Source organism: Aedes aegypti, chromosome 3 (assembly GCF_002204515.2).
Source record: "Aedes aegypti strain LVP_AGWG chromosome 3, AaegL5.0 Primary Assembly, whole genome shotgun sequence".
NCBI classification, from domain to species: domain Eukaryota; kingdom Metazoa; phylum Arthropoda; class Insecta; order Diptera; family Culicidae; genus Aedes; species Aedes aegypti.
In genome coordinates, this window is record NC_035109.1 from 378,595,102 (window position 1) to 378,615,534 (window position 20,433).

Consider the following 20,433-nt stretch of genomic DNA (forward strand, 5'->3'; position numbering starts at 1 on the left):
CAGTATTTTTTTTCAGCGGACTTACTCTTCATCATCCGACACTTTGACCCTTGGGTTGGGCCTTTTTTTGGGAGGGTCAAGGGATACTTTATCGCTATAATCCTCTGAAGAAAGCCCGAACCAAGGGTCGAAACGTCGGAAGTTATGAAGTACAGTGAGAGGCAAAATAAAGTGCCCACCTTACCAGTTTTCGAATTTCTCTCATTGATTTGGTTCAAATTAAAGTTAACACACCTAAATCTTTTGTGATATTTTATTTTTGATGTTCTTTTAAAGTTGCACTTACGAAATTTTGATTAAAAAAAGAATTTTACTTAAAGAAAAAGAAAATCAATTTGTATTGAAAAAAAAGTAGTGACAAAAATAAGTGCCCACTTCCTTCTTGGCTCCAGAAAAGATGATTTAAGAAAAATAAAAAGCAATTTAATAGTTAATGTGTCCTCCTTTGGCCTTAAGGACTTGCTGGAGGCTCTTCGGCATGCTTTTCACCAGGTTTTGTAGGTGTTGTGGATCTAGTTCTTCCCAGGCGCGCTCCAAGGCTTCAAAATAATTATTTTTGTTGGTAACACCAGTTTTTTCAACCCTAGCATCGAGAATCGCCCACAAATTCTCGATGGGGTTGAGGTCTGGGCTTTGTGGAGGCCATTCCAGCGGTTTAATCCGACAAGACCGGAAAAAAGACTTGGTCTTCTTTCCAGTATGCTTCGGGTCGTTGTTCTAGAGAAATATGAATTTCTCTTCAAGGCCCGTCTGGATCAGCGAAACCTCCAGATTTTCCAGCAAGATGTTAATGTAGGAATCTGCCATCATTATTCCGTCGATTTTCACGAGGTTTTCTACTCCACTCCATGAAAAACACCCCCAGACCATCACATTTCCTCCTCCATGCTTCACCGTTCCTTGGATGTGGTGCTCTGCATCACACACGAGCCCGCCGCTCTCGGTTAGACAGCTCGAGCTTCAGGAGCGCCACATCCAAGGAACGGTGACGCATGGAAGTGTGATGTGATGAAATGTGATGGTCTGGGGGTGTTTTTCATGGAGTGGAGTAGGAAGCGTCGTGAAAATCGACGGAATAATGACGGCAGATTCCTACATTAACATCTTGCTGGAAAATCTGGAGGTTTCGCTGATCCAGACGGGCCTTGAAGAGAAATTCATATTTCTCTAGAACAACGACCCGAAGCATACTGGAAAGAAGACCAAGTCTTTCTTCCGGTCTTGTCGGATTAAACCGCTGGAATGGCCTCCACAAAGCCCAGACCTCAACCCCATCGAGAATTTGTGGGCGATTCTCGATGCTAGGGTTGAAAAAACTGGTGTTACCAACAAAAATAATTATTTTGAAGCCTTGGAGCGCGCCTGGGAAGAACTAGATCCACAACACCTACAAAACCTGGTGAAAAGCATGCCGAAGAGCCTCCAGCAAGTCCTTAAGGCCAAAGGAGGACACATTAACTATTAAATTGCTTTTTATTTTTCTTAAATCATCTTTTCTGGGGCCAAGAAGGAAGTGGGCACTTATTTTTGTCACTACTTTTTTTTCAATACAAATTGATTTTCTTTTTCTTTAAGTAAAATTCTTTTTTTTATCAAAATTTCGTAAGTGCAACTTTAAAAGAACATCAAAAATAAAATATCACAAAAGATTTAGGTGTGTTAACTTTAATTTGAACCAAATCAATGAGAGAAATTCGAAAACTGGTAAGGTGGGCACTTTATTTTGCCTCTCACTGTAAATCCGCTTCTGATATTTTTGGCTGACCGAAAAGCCAATCCAAGAGAGACCAAACTACATATCCACCGGTCGTCTTCACATTCAGAAATTATAAAGCGTCAGCTTTCAAAAATGTGCAGAGACTTCACCCAAGAACTTCTGCAGTGCTTCTAAAATGAATTTTTCCCTACGTAATCGTTTAGGAAATAAATCATGGTTCCATATTAGTAGTACTTGAACAGTTTTTGAATTTTTTTTTATTATTTGATCAATGTCAAATTTTCTGCAGATATTAACGCTCTAATATCCAACCATACATACAACTATACACTTTGGAATTTTGTGTATTTTTTCGTAGCTCGGAAATCGAAACGATTTTATTTTTGGCTTAAACCTTGACTCATAACACGCATATTAGGGTGTCCCATTTTTCCCCGACCATCGTGGATTTATTCTCCCCGTAGATTGATGAATTCCTCATATTATTCTATGACTTCCTGCAAATTTTCAAGTCAATCCATCAAATTCTCGAGCATCGCAAGGAACTTCTTTAAATCTGAATTGATTGATATTTTGGGCGAGATGTCGCATGCGAGCTACTTAGCATGCAATAAAAAACCGTTATAGTATGCGGTGAAATTTGAAAATAAAATAAACATCAACCAAATCTGACATCAACATTTCTCGGCATGGTGCATTTCAAGTAGCGTGGTTGCATTATTCGTCGAATGGCTATTTATATACATGAAATGATTTTATCTTTATCTGTTTTACTTATTGTATTTTTTTTTCAGCATATGCAACCGAAATTAAATTTGGAAAGTTAAGCCTTAAGTCAGGAGGAGCCCAGTATTAGAGAAGAGAGGAGTGTAATGCTAATTAATGATCTGGTTGAATTTACACCGTCCTGATTGAAGGAAGAAGTTAACGTCATGATCCAGCTAAAAAGTAAGATTGGGTAGACACTTGGACGCATTCTGTACAGGTGTTTCAAATCATGATTGGTTCTCCTACTTGGACGCAAGAAGTTGCATGCTAGTTGATCGTTATAATTGTAATGTTTATTGCGAAGAACAAATCGACTTGCATAACAATTCATTCGTATTTATGTAAAGTTAATGCTTCAAATGTGAAAATATATTATCATATTCAAATAAATTAAATTATCAACTAAATCTGCATTCATCGTTATTAGTCAGTTGAATCTATCATTCATTAATTGGTAGAGTTGCGCACTGAACTGTATAAGATTGAAAAAGTCATAAGCCGATCAATCAACAAATAAAATCGGTGTCCGATACCGGAATAGGTTGATCTCCAGCGAAATAGATAGATCAGTTATAATTCAGGCAATCCATGATTCGATCTGTCCCAATCGTTCTCTGCATTAGTCTCATTAAATTAAACATCATGCTTGATATCCAAAAATGCGTTGCAAAGCTCGAAATTTTGATGGATTGACTCGAAAATTTGCAGGAGGTCATAGAATAATATGAGAAATCGATCAAACCATGGGGAGATAAAATCAACGATGGTCGAGGAAAAATGGGACACTCTAACGCGTATAAGATTTTTTTGACATTTAATTTTTTTTTTGTATTTTTTTAATTGTTTGAAAAATTGTATTCTTATATAACCTACAAATGCCTGGGGTTCATTGAATGTGTTATATAAAGAATCGTAACTTTTATATTTTTCTACGATAAACTTATTACAGAAGAAAAGCTTGGAGGTATTAAAATAATTTCAACCTGTTTTTCCGTTAATTACACGAAAAATAAAAAAAAAAACGTCAGAAAAAAATAAATTTAATATTTTTAAAAGTTTTGTAAGAACTTGGATTTTTATTATTGCCAAAAAATCAGTAACTAAAAGAGTCTTCAAGAAAAAATGGAAAATAAATAGGGATGTTCAAAAATAAAAATTAAAAATATTAAAAACCAAAACTCATAGATTTGCGGAAAAAATAATGTCGAAAACGTGTTTATAACGATTTTAGATAACTAAAAATGATATTTAGATCTAAAATAAAAATTTGGGTATAAGAAATTCTTCCAAAATTTGTGAAATATTCTTTTATTTTCAAGAATTCCAAGCAATTCTTAAGCAGGGCTCTTTAGAAGGGAGCTTCCCCAGCTTCTGGCAGGAAGCTTTTCAGCTTCTGGCAGGAAGCTTTCCAGCTTCTGGCAGGAAGCTTTCCAGCTTCTGGCAGGAAGCTTTCCAGCTTCTGGAAGGAAGCTTTACCAGCTTCTGGAGGAAATTTTTACAGCTTCTGGAAGGAAGCTTTTCCTTCTTCTGAAAGAAATCTTTTCCAACTTCTGGAAGGCAGCTTTTTCAACTTCTGAAGGAAGCTTTTACAGCTGGAAGAAAGATTTTCCAGCTTCTGGAAAAAAGCATTTCAATCTTCTGGAACAAAGATTTTCCAGCGACTTTAAGGAAGCTATTCCAGCTTTCGACTGGAAGCTTTACCAGCTTCTTAAAGGAAGTTTCATATGTTTCTGCAAGGAAGCTTTTACACTTTCTGGAAGGAAGCTTTTTCAACTTCAGGAAGGAAGCTTTTACTGCTTCCTGAAGAAAGCTCTTCCAGCTTCTTGAAGAAAGCTCTTCCAGCTGTCGGAAAAAGCTTTTCGAGCTTCTGGATGGCAGCTTTTCCAGTTTCTGGGAGGAAGTTTTTCCTGCTTCTTGAAGAAAGCTTTTCCAACTGTCGGAAAGAAGCTTTTCATGCTTCTGGAAGGAAGCTTTTACAGCTCCTGGAAGGAAGATTTTTCTAAGAGGATGAATTCCATCCAGAATGAGTCGAAAAAAATCGTGCTCGATAATTTCCGATTTGGATTAAGTTTTGCACATGTTTTTGGTATGATAGAATAAGTGTTTTCATTAGAAAAATCGTCATTTTAACTCAAGAATAACTTTTGAGAATGGCCTATAAAGTTTTGTATGCCACTTATTTGAAAAATTCTCACTCCGGAACTGATAATTTAAGAGAAAAATATTCTTTGAAGAAAATGTATTGTATTGTATTGTATTTGAACTACAAGAAAATAAATATAAGGTACCGTGGGGTAAGTGGATACAGAAAAATCAATAGTCAACTTCATTGTTATGTACAGCTAACATTAATAATGTAATTCAAACTTTTTTCTGTGCATGACAAATGAGGGACTATTATACTTCAAATCATCAATTATTTTGATTTTTATGATTGTTATCTATTGAGCATGAAGGACTTGAAAATTTGCGCCAAATGATCCACTTGCCCTACCATGGTGGGGTAAGTGGATCACATATAAAAAAAAACTCTATTCTCAAAACAAATGTGATGTAATCATGTAAAGTAAGAATGATATTACTGAAATTCTTGTTATATGTGCTATGTTATATATTTTGATAGCTTTAAAGTTAAAAAAATCTATATTTTATCAAAATATTATGAAAAATATTTGTACATTAGTTTACACTCATTCGAACAAAACAAATACTGTAACTAGAATATTTTGGAGAAAATTCATTCATTTTATACACCAGAGTTATACAAAAGAATTGAGAATTATTCTTAATGATGTTTTCGAAAGACACTCGTAGTTTAAAAATATTAATTACATTTTCTTTTGTTTAACATACTGAAATCTTTTTATTATATTTTTGTAAATATTTATATCATCTGTCTAGAACAATCGATATGGTCAAAAAACGTACGATAATATGCATTTAGGTGGAGAATTTGTATATTTTGCTCTTTTGCATTTCAGCTTAGAAAAACCAAGAAAAATTTTGTTTGGATTTTTCATTTTTCAATTTTTTGTTCTAGAAAGACTGTACAACACTTTCAGGTGGATTAATTGAAATTCTCTTAGGTCAATTTGGCAAAATCAAGCTAGGAATGAAAAATGTAAAAGGAAAACAACACTTGATAACACTAAAGCTTATTCAAATCCGCGTAAGTAGTCTGCCAATATTTGATAACAATAGTTGATCCACTTACCCCATCCCATTAAAAAGTGCGGGTAAGTGTACCATGATCAATATATCTGTATTTATTTACAAAAAATATTTATTTTTCATTGTCATTCATACAATTAGAACTAAAATGTTCACCATGTGTTGAAAAAACTAATAATATTGGATTTTAGGCAGAGATACAATGGATTTTTTTATCGACAGAAAACAACTTAAAAATGAATTGATTTTTGCAGTCAGCAAGTTTGCTTGTGTTAGTGCACGTGTAGTATCAGTTTTGCAGTAGTATCAGTGTGTACGTGAGAATATAACCTAAAATGAATCAAAGGTGTGAAAACATTCGGAATATTAAAGTATTTATTCTTATTACGGACGAATGATCCACTTACCCCACTGCTACACTTCCCCCACGGTACCTTACTGAAAAAAGATTTTATGTTTCTTCATTAAACATTCGAAAATAAAACTTTAAATTTGAATTACACAAACACCCATTTTTTTAATGTTTTACTTATTCACACCATAGCATCTTGATAGTAAACAAATATTTGGGACAGAGTTTCAAGATGGAGAAATTCAAAATAAATACAACTTTTGGTAGATTTTCAAAATTTTAATTTTTTGTTAAAATAATTACGTTTTGAAGATATAATTAGAATCTTGAAATGATTCTGAGCCATAATTATTTCCTAGATCACTTCTTTAGGAGTAGCCATTTTCGAGGTTTCTTGAGTTTACGGTGATTATAAAACAAAGCCAAACTTTGAATTTTCAAGTGCACAAGACTGGAGAATCTGACAATAGTTCGCGTTATAAACATATCAAATTGCTTGCTTGCTGGTGGTGATTAATGGAATAAAATTTCAACGCGGAGCGCTGTTGGTTCTTAACTCTTGTGCCCTTGAAAATTTGAGGTGTGGTTTTGTTCTATAATCACCTTAATGCAAAAAATATAAATTAAATAATAAAATAGGCCATTTTTATTAGTTAGTTATTCGCAGTTCTCCATCAAGAAAAATTAATAAGTGGACAAAATTATGGTCTTTACTCTTGAAAACGTATTGTTATTGATGGAGAATCGCGAATAACTAATGATAATGGCCTATTTTAGTATTTAAATAATAATTGTAGAAAACTTGATACAATTCAAAAATGGCTTCTTGTAGAGAATTTATCCATAAAATCATTATGGTTAAGAATCATTTCAAGAATCTTATTGTATCATCAGAACGTATTTATTTTGACAAAAAAAATCTAAATTTTGATAATCGGCCAAAAGTTGTTCCTAGAAAACTGTTTTAATCAAAATTTCTCTATCATGAAATGTTGTCCCAAACATCTGTTTACTATCAAGATTCTATATTGAAAATTTAAAAAATAATAAAAATGGCTTTTTGTGTAATTTAAAATTTAAGTTTTATTTTTGAATTCTCCATGGAAAAACATAAAATATTTTTTCAATGTATATATTTTTCTTGTTGCCCAAACGGTTCTCTACAGCTTCTTCATAGAACATTTTATTCTGAAATCAACAGTTTCGGTGTTAGAATTTTTCAAATAAATTGCATGCAAAAATTTATAGGCCATTTTCAAAAATTATTTTCGTGTCAAAATGATCGATTTTTCTATGGAAATCATTTATTCTACCATACCAAAAACATGTTCAAAATTTACTGTAAATCAAAAATGATCGAGTTCGGACTGACCGATTTTACATGGAATTCGTCTTTTCCAGCTTCTGTAAGGGAGCTTTATCAGCTTCTGTCGCTAAGATAGAGGCTTGCTCTGTGTTGAAATTTATTTTTCGATAAAAGTTGACAAAAATACAAATGCCCTCGTCATAATATTCATTTTGCGTAATATTTCTTTTTGCACCAACATCGTTAACATACGTTAACGTTGAAGAAGCACCCTTGAATTTCCCATTTCCCCCTTCGCGGTTTCAAGATCCTCATTCCATTGTTTTGCTGAGGAAATTCAAGAAAACAGCATCATTACTGCAAACCACTCCCCATCTGATTGTTCCCATCTCCACCTGCAATCCGCCGGCTGTTGCATTCGATTGGGTAAACTCGAAGACTGCACGACAAAACAAGCAATCGTTCCGCAGAATAACCCTTCTGCCAGTAAAAATTTTCCACTCGAGCGAGATTCGTTTTCCTGTGCGAGCACGTCAAGTGGATGTACGGAAAAGTTGGCAAATTGCACTCTTACAGAGCAAAGGGCCGAATCTCCCGCGCAACCATGGCACGATTCGGTCGATGCAACTTTCAATCCAACTTCCATCGGAATGAAGGTACAAACTTGCCCCGGGATGATCAAAGAGTCTTTTGCGGGTTGACTTTGTATTGAGTTTTTCGGTTTTGGCTTTGAAATCCAACGGAGATAACAAGCTTTCTTCGAGGAGAACTTCCAAGACTGAAGAAGTTGAGGATGCAATCCCGAATCAAGTTCATCTCCAAACGCAGGTCGTTATTCCCCCCCCCCCCTTCTTCAGAAATGCACAGCAAAATGCCATTCCGGAGCAAAGGATGAGCAAAGCCATTCGAATTTATTAAATTAAATGGCACCATTGAGCTTCCATCCAACCCCTCGCACAGAAGAACATCACGTACAGATGATAAATTTTCACACCCCTCATAAATAGCCCTCTCTACGCGGGTTTCCATCTCCTGTTGTAGTTCAGTTTCTTATTCGTCGCAGCTTCCGGTGGAAATAGACTCCCACTGGATTGCTTTCCTTTGTTTCAAGTGTGTGAACTTGTGGCCGGTATCCTTTTCCCCCACCGACCGACCCATTTACTCTGTCGTGCACTTGAGCAGCATAAAATGTTGAAACACGGAAACTATAGATGTAATAAAAATCTTCAAACTTTCCTCGCCCTGTGCTGTGTGCTTCAGTTTTGTGACTTTTTGTAGTAGTTTTTTTTTTCTCTCTTCAGTTTTCCATTCAGCAAGAGTGTTACTCCTCTGGCTGGAACTGCGGCGCAGCGGATGTGAACTTGCTGCCAACGCTGCTCATAAAGTGCCGTGAAAAAGTGAAACAGTTTGAGATAATAAAATCAGTTGAAGGATGTGCGAACGGAAACTGGAAGTGTGCTCCTTGCGCCGATGCGCATTCGCTTCTTTTTAGTTGAGGAGCTTTTTTTTGCTTCGGAAAAGTTTTGACAACAGAGGCGTTGCGAGTGATGAGATTAAAATAATTATTTTAACGAATCCCGGAAGACGATTTCTAGGAGGTTACATCTGAACATCTCCTTCGAAGCTTCCGAAGAAACACCCACAAACTTCTGGAGAAGCTCATACAAAGCCTCCGAAAAGCTTACGGAGAGGCTACTCCAAATTTTCTGAAGAAGCAACTTCAAAACTTCCAAAGAAGGTCCACCAAAACTTCCGGAGAAGCTTTTCCAAAAAAGCTGTAGAAGTTCCACCAAAGCTTCCGGACTAGTTCTTCCAAAGCATCTGGAGAAGCTTCACCGAAGCTTCTAGAGAAGCTCTTCCAAAGCTTCCAGAAACGCTCCTCCAAAGCAACCGAAAAAGCTGGAGAATCTCCTTCAAAGCTTCCGGAGAAGCTTCATTCGGAGAAGCTCCTTAAAAACATCCAAACAAGCTCCTCCAAAGCTTCTGGAAAAGATCTTTCAAAGCAACCTACATAGCTTCTAGAGAAGCTCCTACAAATCTTTCAGAGGAGCTCCGGAAATAGAGTTCAAAATTTCCGCAGAAGTTCCTAGAGAGCTTCTTCAGTAGCTCTCCTAAAACATCCTCCATAGCTTCCAGATAAGCTTCTCCAAAGCTTCTGAAATAACTCTTGAAGAGTTTCCAGAGATGCTTCTCCAAAGCTTCTGGTAAACCTCTTCCAAAGTATCTGAGAAGTTCCACCAATGCTTCTGGGAAACACCTTCAATGCGTCCAGAGAAGGTAATGAAAAGCTTCCAAAGAACCTCCTTCAAAATTTCTACAGAAACTCCTGGAAAGATCCTCCAAAGCTTCTGGAGAAGCTCCCTCAAAGCTTCTGAAGAAACACTTCAAGCTTTTGCAGAAGCTTCCAGAGAAGCTCCCTCACATCTTCTGGATAAACTCTTTCAAATTACCTGTATAAACTCTTCAAAAGCTTCTGGGAAGCTCCTCTTAATCTTCTGGAGTAGTTCTTCTAATCCATCTGGAGAAGTTCCACCAAAGCTTGCAAAGAAACTCCTCTAAAGCATCTGAAAAAGCTCCTCCAAATCTTCCGGAGGAGCTTCTCCAAAACATCTAAAGAAGCTCCTTGAAACCTTTCGCAGAAGCTCCTAGAAAACTTCCAGAGAAGTTCCTTTTAAGCTTCATGGAGAAGCTCTTTTAAAGCATCCCCATAGCTTCCAGAGAAGCTTCTTCAAAGCTGCTGGAAAAGCTTTTCCAAAGCATCTCTAATATAACACCAAAGCATCTTAGAAGTTGCTCCAAAGCTTTCAGAGAAGCTACTAAAAAACTTTCGTAAAACCTCCTTCAAAGTTTCCAGAGAAGCGGGTAGAACGTTTTCAGAGAAGCTCTTTCAAAACTTCTGGAGAAGCTCTGTCATACATCTGTAGAAGTCCCGTCAAAACTTCTGGAGAAGCCTCTCCAAAGCTTCCAGAGCACGTTTCCAAACGTTTCAACGAAGCATCTCCCAATTTTACAGACAGCGTTAGTTTTAAGGGAACCTCGAACAACTCTTCAATAAATCTTTGACAGTTTTTTGGAACGATCTAAGACTGAACCCTCTCAACCCTGAAAACCTTTTAAGAAATCCTTTGAACCCATTTGGGAATCTCTGAAAATTATTTTGGATGTCTTTGAAACCACAATAAAGCTCTTTTAGGAAATCATGGAGACTGTACCACAGAAAGACTCATGAAAAAAGGGAGAGATTACGAGGTTTTGGTATAAGAGTAGACTTGGAAGGCTTATTTTAATTTCCTAAAGCGGCTCTAACTCTGAGTAAAACATTTTTGTGCAGGTAAAAAATTATAAGTTCTCCAATATAATTTGTATGATAAATGTATTTATTATACTCTCTGTGAGGACAAATTTACTGAAGAATTTTCCAGTTTATTTAACCCAAATCAGACCAAAATGTCAATGACATTCCTCTACAGTTGGGGATCTATAATAAAGATCATCAAGTTAGGAGTTTCTCAGGAGATCTACCACATGGAAGTCATTACAAGATTTTCAATAAGAGTCTGTACAGGTCTTCAAAATTTTCATTCAGCTAACCGGAGAACTCTACAGAGATTTGAAAAAGGTTTCCTCAGGAATTTCGCGGAGCTTTCCTCAGAAGTTTTGAAAGCTGATCTTCAAAAGTTTTAGAAAGATTTCCCACAAGAGCTTTTAATACTTCTTCTCAAGAACTTGAATAGTTACTCCTCAGAAATTTTGAAAGCTTCTTTTTGAACTTTTTGAATGTACGAGAGCTTCTTCTCAGAAATATGGGAAAGCTTCTCAGAAATTTGGTTAGAGCCCTCTACGTTTGAGATCTAAAAGAAAGATCATCAGGTCAGGAATTTCTCAGAAGTTTTACCCACATTGAAACCTTTACAAGATTCTTAACAAGAGTCTCTGCAGGTCTTGATAGAGCTAACTTCTTTTAATAGAGCTTACCTCTTTGAAACCTCTTCATAGGGCTAACTATGGCTTTCATTGCAGATATTTCTACAGTGAACTATTTGGAGGTTTTCAGGAAGCCTCCACAGAGTTTTCACAGAGCTTTCCTCAAATGTTAAGAAAGCTTCTCCTTGAAAGCTTCTTCTAAGGAGTTTTTAAAGCTTCTTCTCAAAAATTTGAAAAATTTCTCCTCAAAAGCTCCAAAATATTTTCCTCTGAAATTTGGAAAACCTTCTCATAAATTTGCATAATGTCACTGACACCCCTTTTTGTTTGGGAATCTAAAATAAAGCTTATCAAGTCTGGAGTTTCACAGGAGTATTACAGGTCGTCAAAATAATTTTCATAGAGCTAAACATGGCTGCCACTACATATTTTAGACAAAGGTTTTCAAATGGCCTCCACAGGGGTTCACAGAGCTTTCCACAGCAGTTTTGATAAAAACCCCTCCAGAAGCTTTTTAAATGATTCTTCTCAGGAGCTTTGAAGCTTCTTCTCGAAAGCTAAGTTTCGCCTCAGAAGCTCCGAAAGCTTCTCCTTAGAAACACCGAATGTTTTCTCGGCAATTTGGAAAAGCTTCTCAGAAATTCGGATAATGTCACTGACACTTCTCTACTTTTGGGAATCTAAAATAAAGTTAATAAAGTCAAGACTTTCTCAGGAGTTCTACTCACATAGAAGACACTACAAGATTTTATACACGACTTCAAAATAATCTTTGAAGAGCTAACAATGGCAGTTGTTTCTATAGAGAACTCTACAAAGGTTTTCAAAATGCCTTCTCATTAGAAGCATTTTAAAAGGAGCTTTAGAACCATATTTTCATTTGCTTGTGAAATTCCTCCTCAGAAGTACCGAAAGCTTGACAGCTTTCCCTCAGAAATAAGGTTAGTTCTTCTCAAGAGCTTTCAAAGCTTCCTTCCAGAAGCTTGAAATACTTCTCCTCAAAAGCCATGAAAATTTCTCCGCATAAAATCGAAGTGCTTTTTCTGCAAGAGCTAGATTAGCTACTCGCCTCGTTGCTTAAAATCTTGTTTTAAAAAGGTCGGAAAGCTTCTTTTAAGAAACCTAGTAAGCTTCTTCTCAGAAACTTGGAAAACTTCTCCTCTGAAGCTTGAAAAGCATCTTCACAGCAGCTTGGAAAAAATCTCCATGGAACCTCGGAAAACGTCTACCCAGAAATCTTCTTCCCAGAAGCTTTGAAATTTCTCCCTTGAAACATGTGAAAACTTACTCTCAGAAGTTTGGAAAGCTTTTTAAAAAAAGCTTGAATAACTTTTTCTCAGAAGCCCAAAAAGTCTCTTCTTAGAAGCTTAAAAGCTTATACTTAGGAACTTAGGAACTAGCTCTTTCTTAAGAACTTGAAAAGCTTCTACTTAGAAGCTTGGAAAGCTTCTACTTAGAAGCTTGGAAAGCTTCTACTTAGAAGCTTGGAAAGCTTCTTCTTAGAAGCTTGGAAAGCTTCTTCTTAGAAGCTTGGAAAGCTTCTTCTTAGAAGCTTGTGAAGTTACTTCTTAGATGCTTGAAATGTTTCTTTTTAGAAGCTTTTTTCCTTCTGAAGTTCACAAAGCTCTAAAGCAATTCCTTAGAAATTTGATTAGTTATTCTCAAAACTTTTTCAAAACTTCCTTCCAGAAGCTTTAAATGCTTCTACTTGAAAGCTTTAAAGAGTTTTCTAAGTTCATAAGAAGAAGCTTTTTAAGCTTTTAAGAAGAGACTTTTAAGGCTTCTGAGAAAAAGTTATTCAAGCTTTTAAGAAAAAGCTTTCCAAGCTTCTGAGAATAAGTTTTCACATATTTTAGGAGAGAAATTTCAAAGCTTCTGGGAAGAAGATTTCTGGGTAGACGTTTTTCGAGTTTCCATGGTGAATTTCTCAAGCTTCTGAGGAGATTTTTTCCAAGCTGCTGTGAAGAGATTTTTCAAGCTTTATAGCTTTCCTCAAAAACTAGAAAATATTCTCATAGAAAGCTTGAAAATCTTGTCCCCAAAATATTAGAAACCTTTTTTTTTAAATGTCTTGTTAGCTTCTCCACAGAAGCTCGGGAATCTTCTCCTCCAAAACTAGGAAAACTTTACAGAGGCTTAGAAGCTTCTCCTCCGTAACATGATTATTTTTTGAGCTTGGAAAGATTTTCCTAATCGGTTTTGAAAGATTCTCCTCAGAAGCTTCAAAATCTTCTCCACAGAAGCTTGGATAGCTTCTCCCAGCAACTTGGAAAATTTCTTTACAGAAGCTTAGTAAAGTTCTCCTCGTAAGCTCGGAGAACTGCTCCCCAGAAACTCCCCTAGAAGCAAGGAAAGCTTATTCCTAAAATGTTCTTCATCCACTAAGAAGCTTGAAAAACGTCTTTTCATTTTTTTTAAAGCCTTTCAGTAACGTTCTCAACACTTTGCTTTGAAGAAATCCATTTATTCTGGAAGAAAGCTTTTCCAGTTTCTAGAAGGAAGCTTTTCTAGCCTCTGAAAGGAATATTTTTGAGCTTCTGAAATGAAGTTTTTCCAGCTTATGGAAGAAAACTTTTACAGCTTCTAGATGAAAGCTAATCCAGCTTCTGGTAGGAAGCATATCCAGCTTATGATAGAAAACTATTCTAGCTTGCGGAAGGAAGCTTTTCCAGCTTGCGGAAGGAAGCTTTTCCAGCTTTTAAGAGGAATCGTTTCAAGCTTTTGGAAGGAAGCTTTTCCAGCTTCTGGAAGGGAGCTTTTCGAGCTTCTGAAAGGAAGTTCTTTAAGTTACTGAAAAAAGCTCTTCCTGTTTTTGGAAAGAAGAAGCTTCTTCTTATATAAGGAAGCTTTTCCAGTATCTGGAAGAAAGCTTTTTCAGCTTTAGCTTCTGGAAGTAAGCTATTTCAACTTTGATTTTCAATTTCGAGTTTCTGAAAGGAAGCTTTTCCAGTTTCTGAAAGAAAACTATTCCAGCTTCTTGAAGGGAGCTTTTCAAGCTTCTGAAAGGAAGCTTTTCAAGCTTCTGAAAGGAAGCTTTTCAAGCTTCTGAAAGGAAGCTTTTCAAGCTTCTGAAAGGAAGCTTTTCAAGCTTCTGAAAGGAAGCTTTTCAAGCTTCTGAAAGGAAGCTTCTGGAAAGAAGAAGCTCCTTCTTGTAGAAGGAAGCTTTCCCAGCTTCTAGAAGCATGCTTTTACAGCATCCGAAAGAAAGCTATTTCAACTACTGGAAGGAAGCTTTTCCAGCTTCGAAAATGAAGCTTTTCCAGTGTCTTGAAGAAAGCTTTTGCAGCTTCTGCGAGGAAACGTTCCAAGCTTCTAGAAGGGAGCTTTTCCAGCTTCTGAAAGGAAGCTTTTTAAGCTTTTGGAAAAAAAGCTCTTCCAGTTTCTGGAAAGAAGAAGCTCCTTCTTATATAAGGAAGCATTTCCAGCATCTGGAAGAAAGCTTTTCCAGCTTCTGAATGGAAGCTTTTCCAGCGTCTGGAAGGAAATTTTCTAGCTTCTGGAAGGAAGCTTATCCAGATTCTAGAAGGAAGTATTTACAGCTTCTGAAAGAAAAAATATTTCATCTACACCTTTTCAGCTTCTGGAAGGCAGCGTTTCGAGCTTCTGGAAGAATGTTTTTCCAGCTTCTGAGAGGAAGTTTTTCCATTTATTGGAAGAAAGCTTTTCCGACATCTGGATGGAAGCATTTCTGGGTTCAGGAAGGGAGCTTTTCCAGCTTCTGAAACGAAGCTTTTCCAGCTTCTGGAAAAAAAGTTCTTCCAGTTTTGGAAAAAAAAAAGCTTCTTCTTATAAAAGGATGCTTTAACAGCTTTTATAAGGAAGCTTTTCCAGCTTCTGAAAAAAAAGCTTTTCCAGCTTCTGAAAAAAAAGCTTTTCCAGCTTCTCGAAGGAAGGTTTTCCAGCTTCTAGATGGAAGCATTCCTGGGTTCTGGATGGAAGTTTTTCCAGCTTCTGGAATAAATCTTTTCCAACTTCTGGAAAGAAGCTATCTCAGCTTCTGGAAAGAAGCTATCTCAGCTTCTGGAAAGAAGCTTTCCCAGCTTCTGGAGCTTCTGGAAGGATACTTTTACAGCTTCTGGAAGGAAGCTTTTTGTGTTTTTGAAAGAGAGCTTTTCCAGCTTGCTTTCGAAATCCTTTCAGGGTTTTGCAATAAACTGTTCCAATTATCAGTTTGTTTGGTTTTATTTATTCATTCATATACAGTCTCAAACGCAATGCAGCATAACGGATCTATACTTATTTGAAATCTTCTTCTTCTTCTTATATTCTTCTTATTCTTCTTGGCATTACGTCCTCACTTGAAAGACACTACACGTTAATTCTTCCAGTGAGCTATTTGCCCTTTGAAGGAAGCACCACACTAGACAACGGACTAGCATGCAACGCCCAGTGGCACAGTCGGAAAACATTCCTCTCGAAAAGTTTTCGACCTGAGGCGGGAATCGAACCCACACTCCTTAGCACGATGCGGCTAAATATCTTGGTGACACTAACCGCACGGCTACGAAGCCAGCAAAGCAGGGGTTCCCAAAGAGTTCTATACTGAAGTAAGGTACTACGAGGTTTCTACACGGGTCCCTACAGTAATCTTCACGAGGATCTTCAAAGTACCACGGCTGTCACTACTGATGTTTCTAAAAAGTTTTCCATGCAGCACTCTACAAAGGATTCCGCATAGATCTCTACAGGGATTTTTGAGAGGACTCAATTGGTTTTTTCATACACATCTCAACACGAGTCACCACAGCAGTCTTCAAAAAGGTCTGCAGAGAAGTCTTTACAGAATTTTGTATAAAAGTCTTAACAAAGATCTTCACAAATATATCCACAAAAGTCATCACAGAAATCTTCAAAGTAGTCTCCTCATAAGTCTCCATGGAAGCCTTTACTGAGGTCTTCATAGAAGTCTCCATAACGATCGCAACAAAAGTATCCTTAAAGGTTTTCGACAAAAGTCTTCACAGGTTTCTTCACAGAAGTTTCCATAGAAAACTTCTTAAAATTTTCCACAGGCATATTTACAAGAGTTTTCACAGAGATTAAAAAAAACTCAACGAAGGTATACATTAAAATCTGCAAAAAAAATCTCATCAGATTTATTTATGATACTCTTCCTAGATGCCTGTACAATAGGGTGCGGCTTATTTTTCAAAAGTTCTTAAAACCAAAAATTCGTGTGCTCTACTGAATGCAAATCACATTAAAAGAGAAACCTCAAAATCTGAGCCAAAAATATTAATATTTAGAGGTGGCGCAAGCGTCTTGAATTTTCAAGTTATAAAAAATGACTTTCAGTAAAGTATACATAACTTTGTTATTTTTCAACCGATTTTAAAACTTTTAGCACCATTATCTTCAAAATTAAATTTATGACAACTTCGTAGAATATCAAATTTGTCTAAAATCAAAACTAGTTTAAGTTTAAAATACTTTTATCCAAATTTTTCCTTATTTTACTAAAAATTTCAACGTTGTTTGCTCATAACTTCTTAAATACTCAATCGATTCCGAATCTTTTTACAGTTTTTTGAAGCAAATTTAGTTGTTTTCAAACCTTTCATACAACGCATTTTTCTAAAAAATGGTTTTGACTAAGTTATTCAACAAAACTACCCAAAAACATGATTATTTAATGAAAATATCAAATTTATTTGGATTATTTTAGTTTATTCGCCGGAAACTACATTTTTTCTATGAAACTTTATTTTATAAAGCATCTTGCTTTAATTACGAGTTATATATTGCATATATTTTTTAACATATGCAATCATATTTTTATTTCAAAATTGTTTAATAAATGTTGCAAAGTCCTTCTCAAAGGTTTAACAAATGAGAAATACCAGTTTCAGCTTTAGAGATAATATTTAACTGGTAAAAATTTGAAAAAACTGTCATTTTTCGTTGAAAAATCATGTTTTTGGGCAATTTTTGCTGAATAACATGATCAAGGCATTTTTTTAGTGAAATGTGATGTATGAAAGGTTTGAAAACAATTGAAATAGCTTCAGAAGCATGTAAAAAGATTTGGAATCGGTTAAGTAATCATGAAGTTATGGTTAAACAAAGTTGAAATTTTTAGTAAAATGTGGAAAAATTTAGAATAAATTACTTTTAACTAAAACTTGTTTTGATTTTAGACAAATTTGATGTTCTACAAAGTTTTCATAAATTTAATTTTGAAGGTATTGATGCTGAAAGTTTCAAAATCGGTTGAAAAAAAAAAGTTATGTTTACTTCACTGGAAGTCATTTATTATAACTTGAAAATTCACCTTCAAGACGCTTGCGCCACCTCTAAATGTTAATATTTTTGGCTCAGATTTTGAGGTTTCTCTTTTAATGTGATTTGCATTCAGTAGAACACACGAAATTTTGGTTTTGAGAACTTTTGAAAAATAAGCCGCACCCTACTGTACAAGAATCTTGGTAGAAGCTTCCGCATATGTCTCCGTAGAGATTTTTTGACGCCCCTAAAGAGATGTTTCGACGAGTCTTCACAAAGATTTTTCTATGCAATAAGTTATATTCCAGAAATTACAACGGAAATTCATCCAGGAATTCTAGAAATCCAAAAAAAAATCTATTGAGTTTTTGTCAGATCATGTCAGAATCGATTGCTTTTGAAACAATTACTATCATACCTTTCTATAACATGAACCACAACTTAACCTTGTCACACCTCTGCAACCAACGCGTCTGTATGTAAGTTACTACTTTCCGCTTTGTCTCCTTGAAGAGTACCCTCTTCACTCACACGGTTCGGTGCTTTCCGTGACATCCCCCCCCCAACCTCCCCCTCAAAAAAATCCCCCCATTTGCAAGAACTTTCCTCCCGGGAAAGAAAAATAGATCCATCCTGCTTGGCCCGAAGTGACACTCTTCTACTTTCCAAAACCGATGTTGATGTTAATGATTTCCCTTGTTTGCCAACTATAAATGATACACTTTCTTCGCAACCGATGCTGCCTCGAGAAGCTGCTTGCCAGGGATCGACGGAAACAAAATCATTTCATTAAAAAGTTCAACACGACTGCTGCTGCCTTTGCTCTTGCCCCTGATGTTGGGAATGAATTCGAGGATGGAGGGACGAAAACAAAAATCGAATTCATAGAAGAAAAATCGCAATTCCACCTACCAGAAATCACAGATCCGGAGGTTGGGGGGTCCGGGTCTGCCTGACAAAGGCAGATGACAATTTATTTCCATTAATCTTTCTCGTTAGAGTTGGTGTTTGTCGACCGATTTCCTGCAGCGAGGAAATCGGGATTAGCTCTCCGGCAAGTGGTTCCTGGAGCCGGAGCAACAACTTTTGGGTTTTGGCCGTTGACTGTAAATGAATAAATTAATTGGCAGATTTTTCCGATTTGCCGGGTTCGAGTGGGGAAAAAAGTTTTTTTTCTGTTAGACCCTGTCGATGAAAGGGGAAATAAATTGTGATTTATGGGCAATTTGGACGATTTGATTTGGAAACGGTTCTAGTGGTTTGGTAAACGTGCGGCTAATTAGAATCGGAGTTTACAACCTGAAAATAAAGAAAATCTTTTGGTGCACATTGTTGTCTCGTGCTTTGGAGTTACCTAAAGCAAAAAAATAGTGCTTCTAAGTGATTCCACCAATAGTGGACAGTTGTTACGAGTTTGGATGATTTAGGTAGGAGATCTTAAACTCCATTTAGGGAACAAGGGCTAAAATGACTTCATTAACTAGTGAAACCAGCCACGCCGTGGATCATCAACAATTCGCTATCATATCGCGGTTGTAGCGCAGAGAGATAAGACATCGCAACCGTCACACCAATACTACGAAACGATCGTTATCTTTGGCGATTGTGAAAACCGATTTAGGTTGAATCAAGCGCAGTGAGTCACGTCGCTTGCTATAAAATTCTTAGTAATTTAATCTCCCATCCCTATTGATGATTCGCTGTTCACGACTCGAATAGTTATTCACCGGAAGTACTTACCCAGGATACGATGTTGAAACAAAACAGCGTGTACTTGATGCCAGCGATCCGATTGGCCAATTTGGCCACATTTTCACCTTTCCCTTCACCACGAGCCATCGTTCACTATACAAGTGCGTCACTCCCAAATTCTTCACTCGATGCTATAATGACACCCACTACACTTCGATTCGATCACCTTAAAAGATCTTCCCGATGCAAATGAGGTCACAAATTTCCAACCGGATAATTTCGTAACAATCACACGCACACACAATCACCTTTTTCTGCACTAACTTAGCCTATATGAGGAAAAGAATCCGCGAGGACGCGAAACTATCGACGAGACGGCAGATTGGTTCGACGGAATATTGGGAACTGATCGTATTCACCTGTGGAGAAGTATCGCTTAACCTGAGCGCAACGATAGATAAGTATCAAGGTTCCGTTAAACGGGGCGATTGTTTGAATTGCTGATAACAGGTACCTCTTTCAACGCACGCTGTACGGAGCGAGTCACACCTTGCTGCGAGTTTCCGATAAGAGGGAAACCTCACCAAGTGGTCACAATCGATGTTGGTTGAGGTGTCCGAGTTGCACAAGATTGTGTGCCTAGCGGTATGTGGGAATGTTCGCTCGTAGTGGGAATGCAGCGACTGATAAGGAGGGTTATACTGGGTGATGGGAATAGATAAGCGAAAGTATAACGGAATATTTTTGCTTTTGAACCGGAATAAATCTAAGTTGCATACAAGAATAGTGGAAATATTCACTTCTAGAGGGACTTGCACCAAAAATTAAATTAGAAAAAATACTTTTCTGGAACCCCTATTTACAAGCGGAACGCTCGAAATTTACAGGAGTTGTTTTCCTATATGGTCGGGGTTCTGCTAAACCGCACTAAGTACCAAAATCTTTATTTTGAGATATTTAACTTTAAACTTCACTCACCTGCGATTAGATCGCGAATGACTCTTTTCAAAATTTTACCGCTCACAAATGACCAACAGGTTCCAATAAGTAAGTCAAGATAGAATATTGAAGAAAATTATCATATATTTTCCATGTAATAAGAATTGATCTCAAATAATAGTGCACTTAGTTCACTCTGGCTGAACAAAAATGTAAGAAAATGGTTTTTAGTTCGGTATGGCTGAATGTGTTTCATGATTTCCAGCAATACAAGAAAAAAATGAAGACAAATGGTTCATATCATCGCCATGCATGTGGAAATGCATGTTTCGAATGTTTATA

At 36.6% G+C, this 20,433-nt stretch overlaps 1 protein-coding gene across 1 annotated transcript in view; it reads right to left on the bottom strand.

Moving 5' to 3' along the window:
* Positions 1 to 19,691, bottom strand: part of LOC5567476 (tetraspanin-2A) — a 213,543-nt gene extending 193,852 nt beyond the window's left edge. The window contains exon 1 of the mRNA XM_001657431.2: positions 19,201 to 19,691. Within this exon, the coding sequence (XP_001657481.2) occupies positions 19,201 to 19,299 (99 nt within the window). The 5' untranslated portion in view covers positions 19,300 to 19,691. The remainder of the gene's footprint in view (positions 1 to 19,200) is intronic.
* Between the last annotated feature and the right edge of the window lie 742 nt (positions 19,692 to 20,433).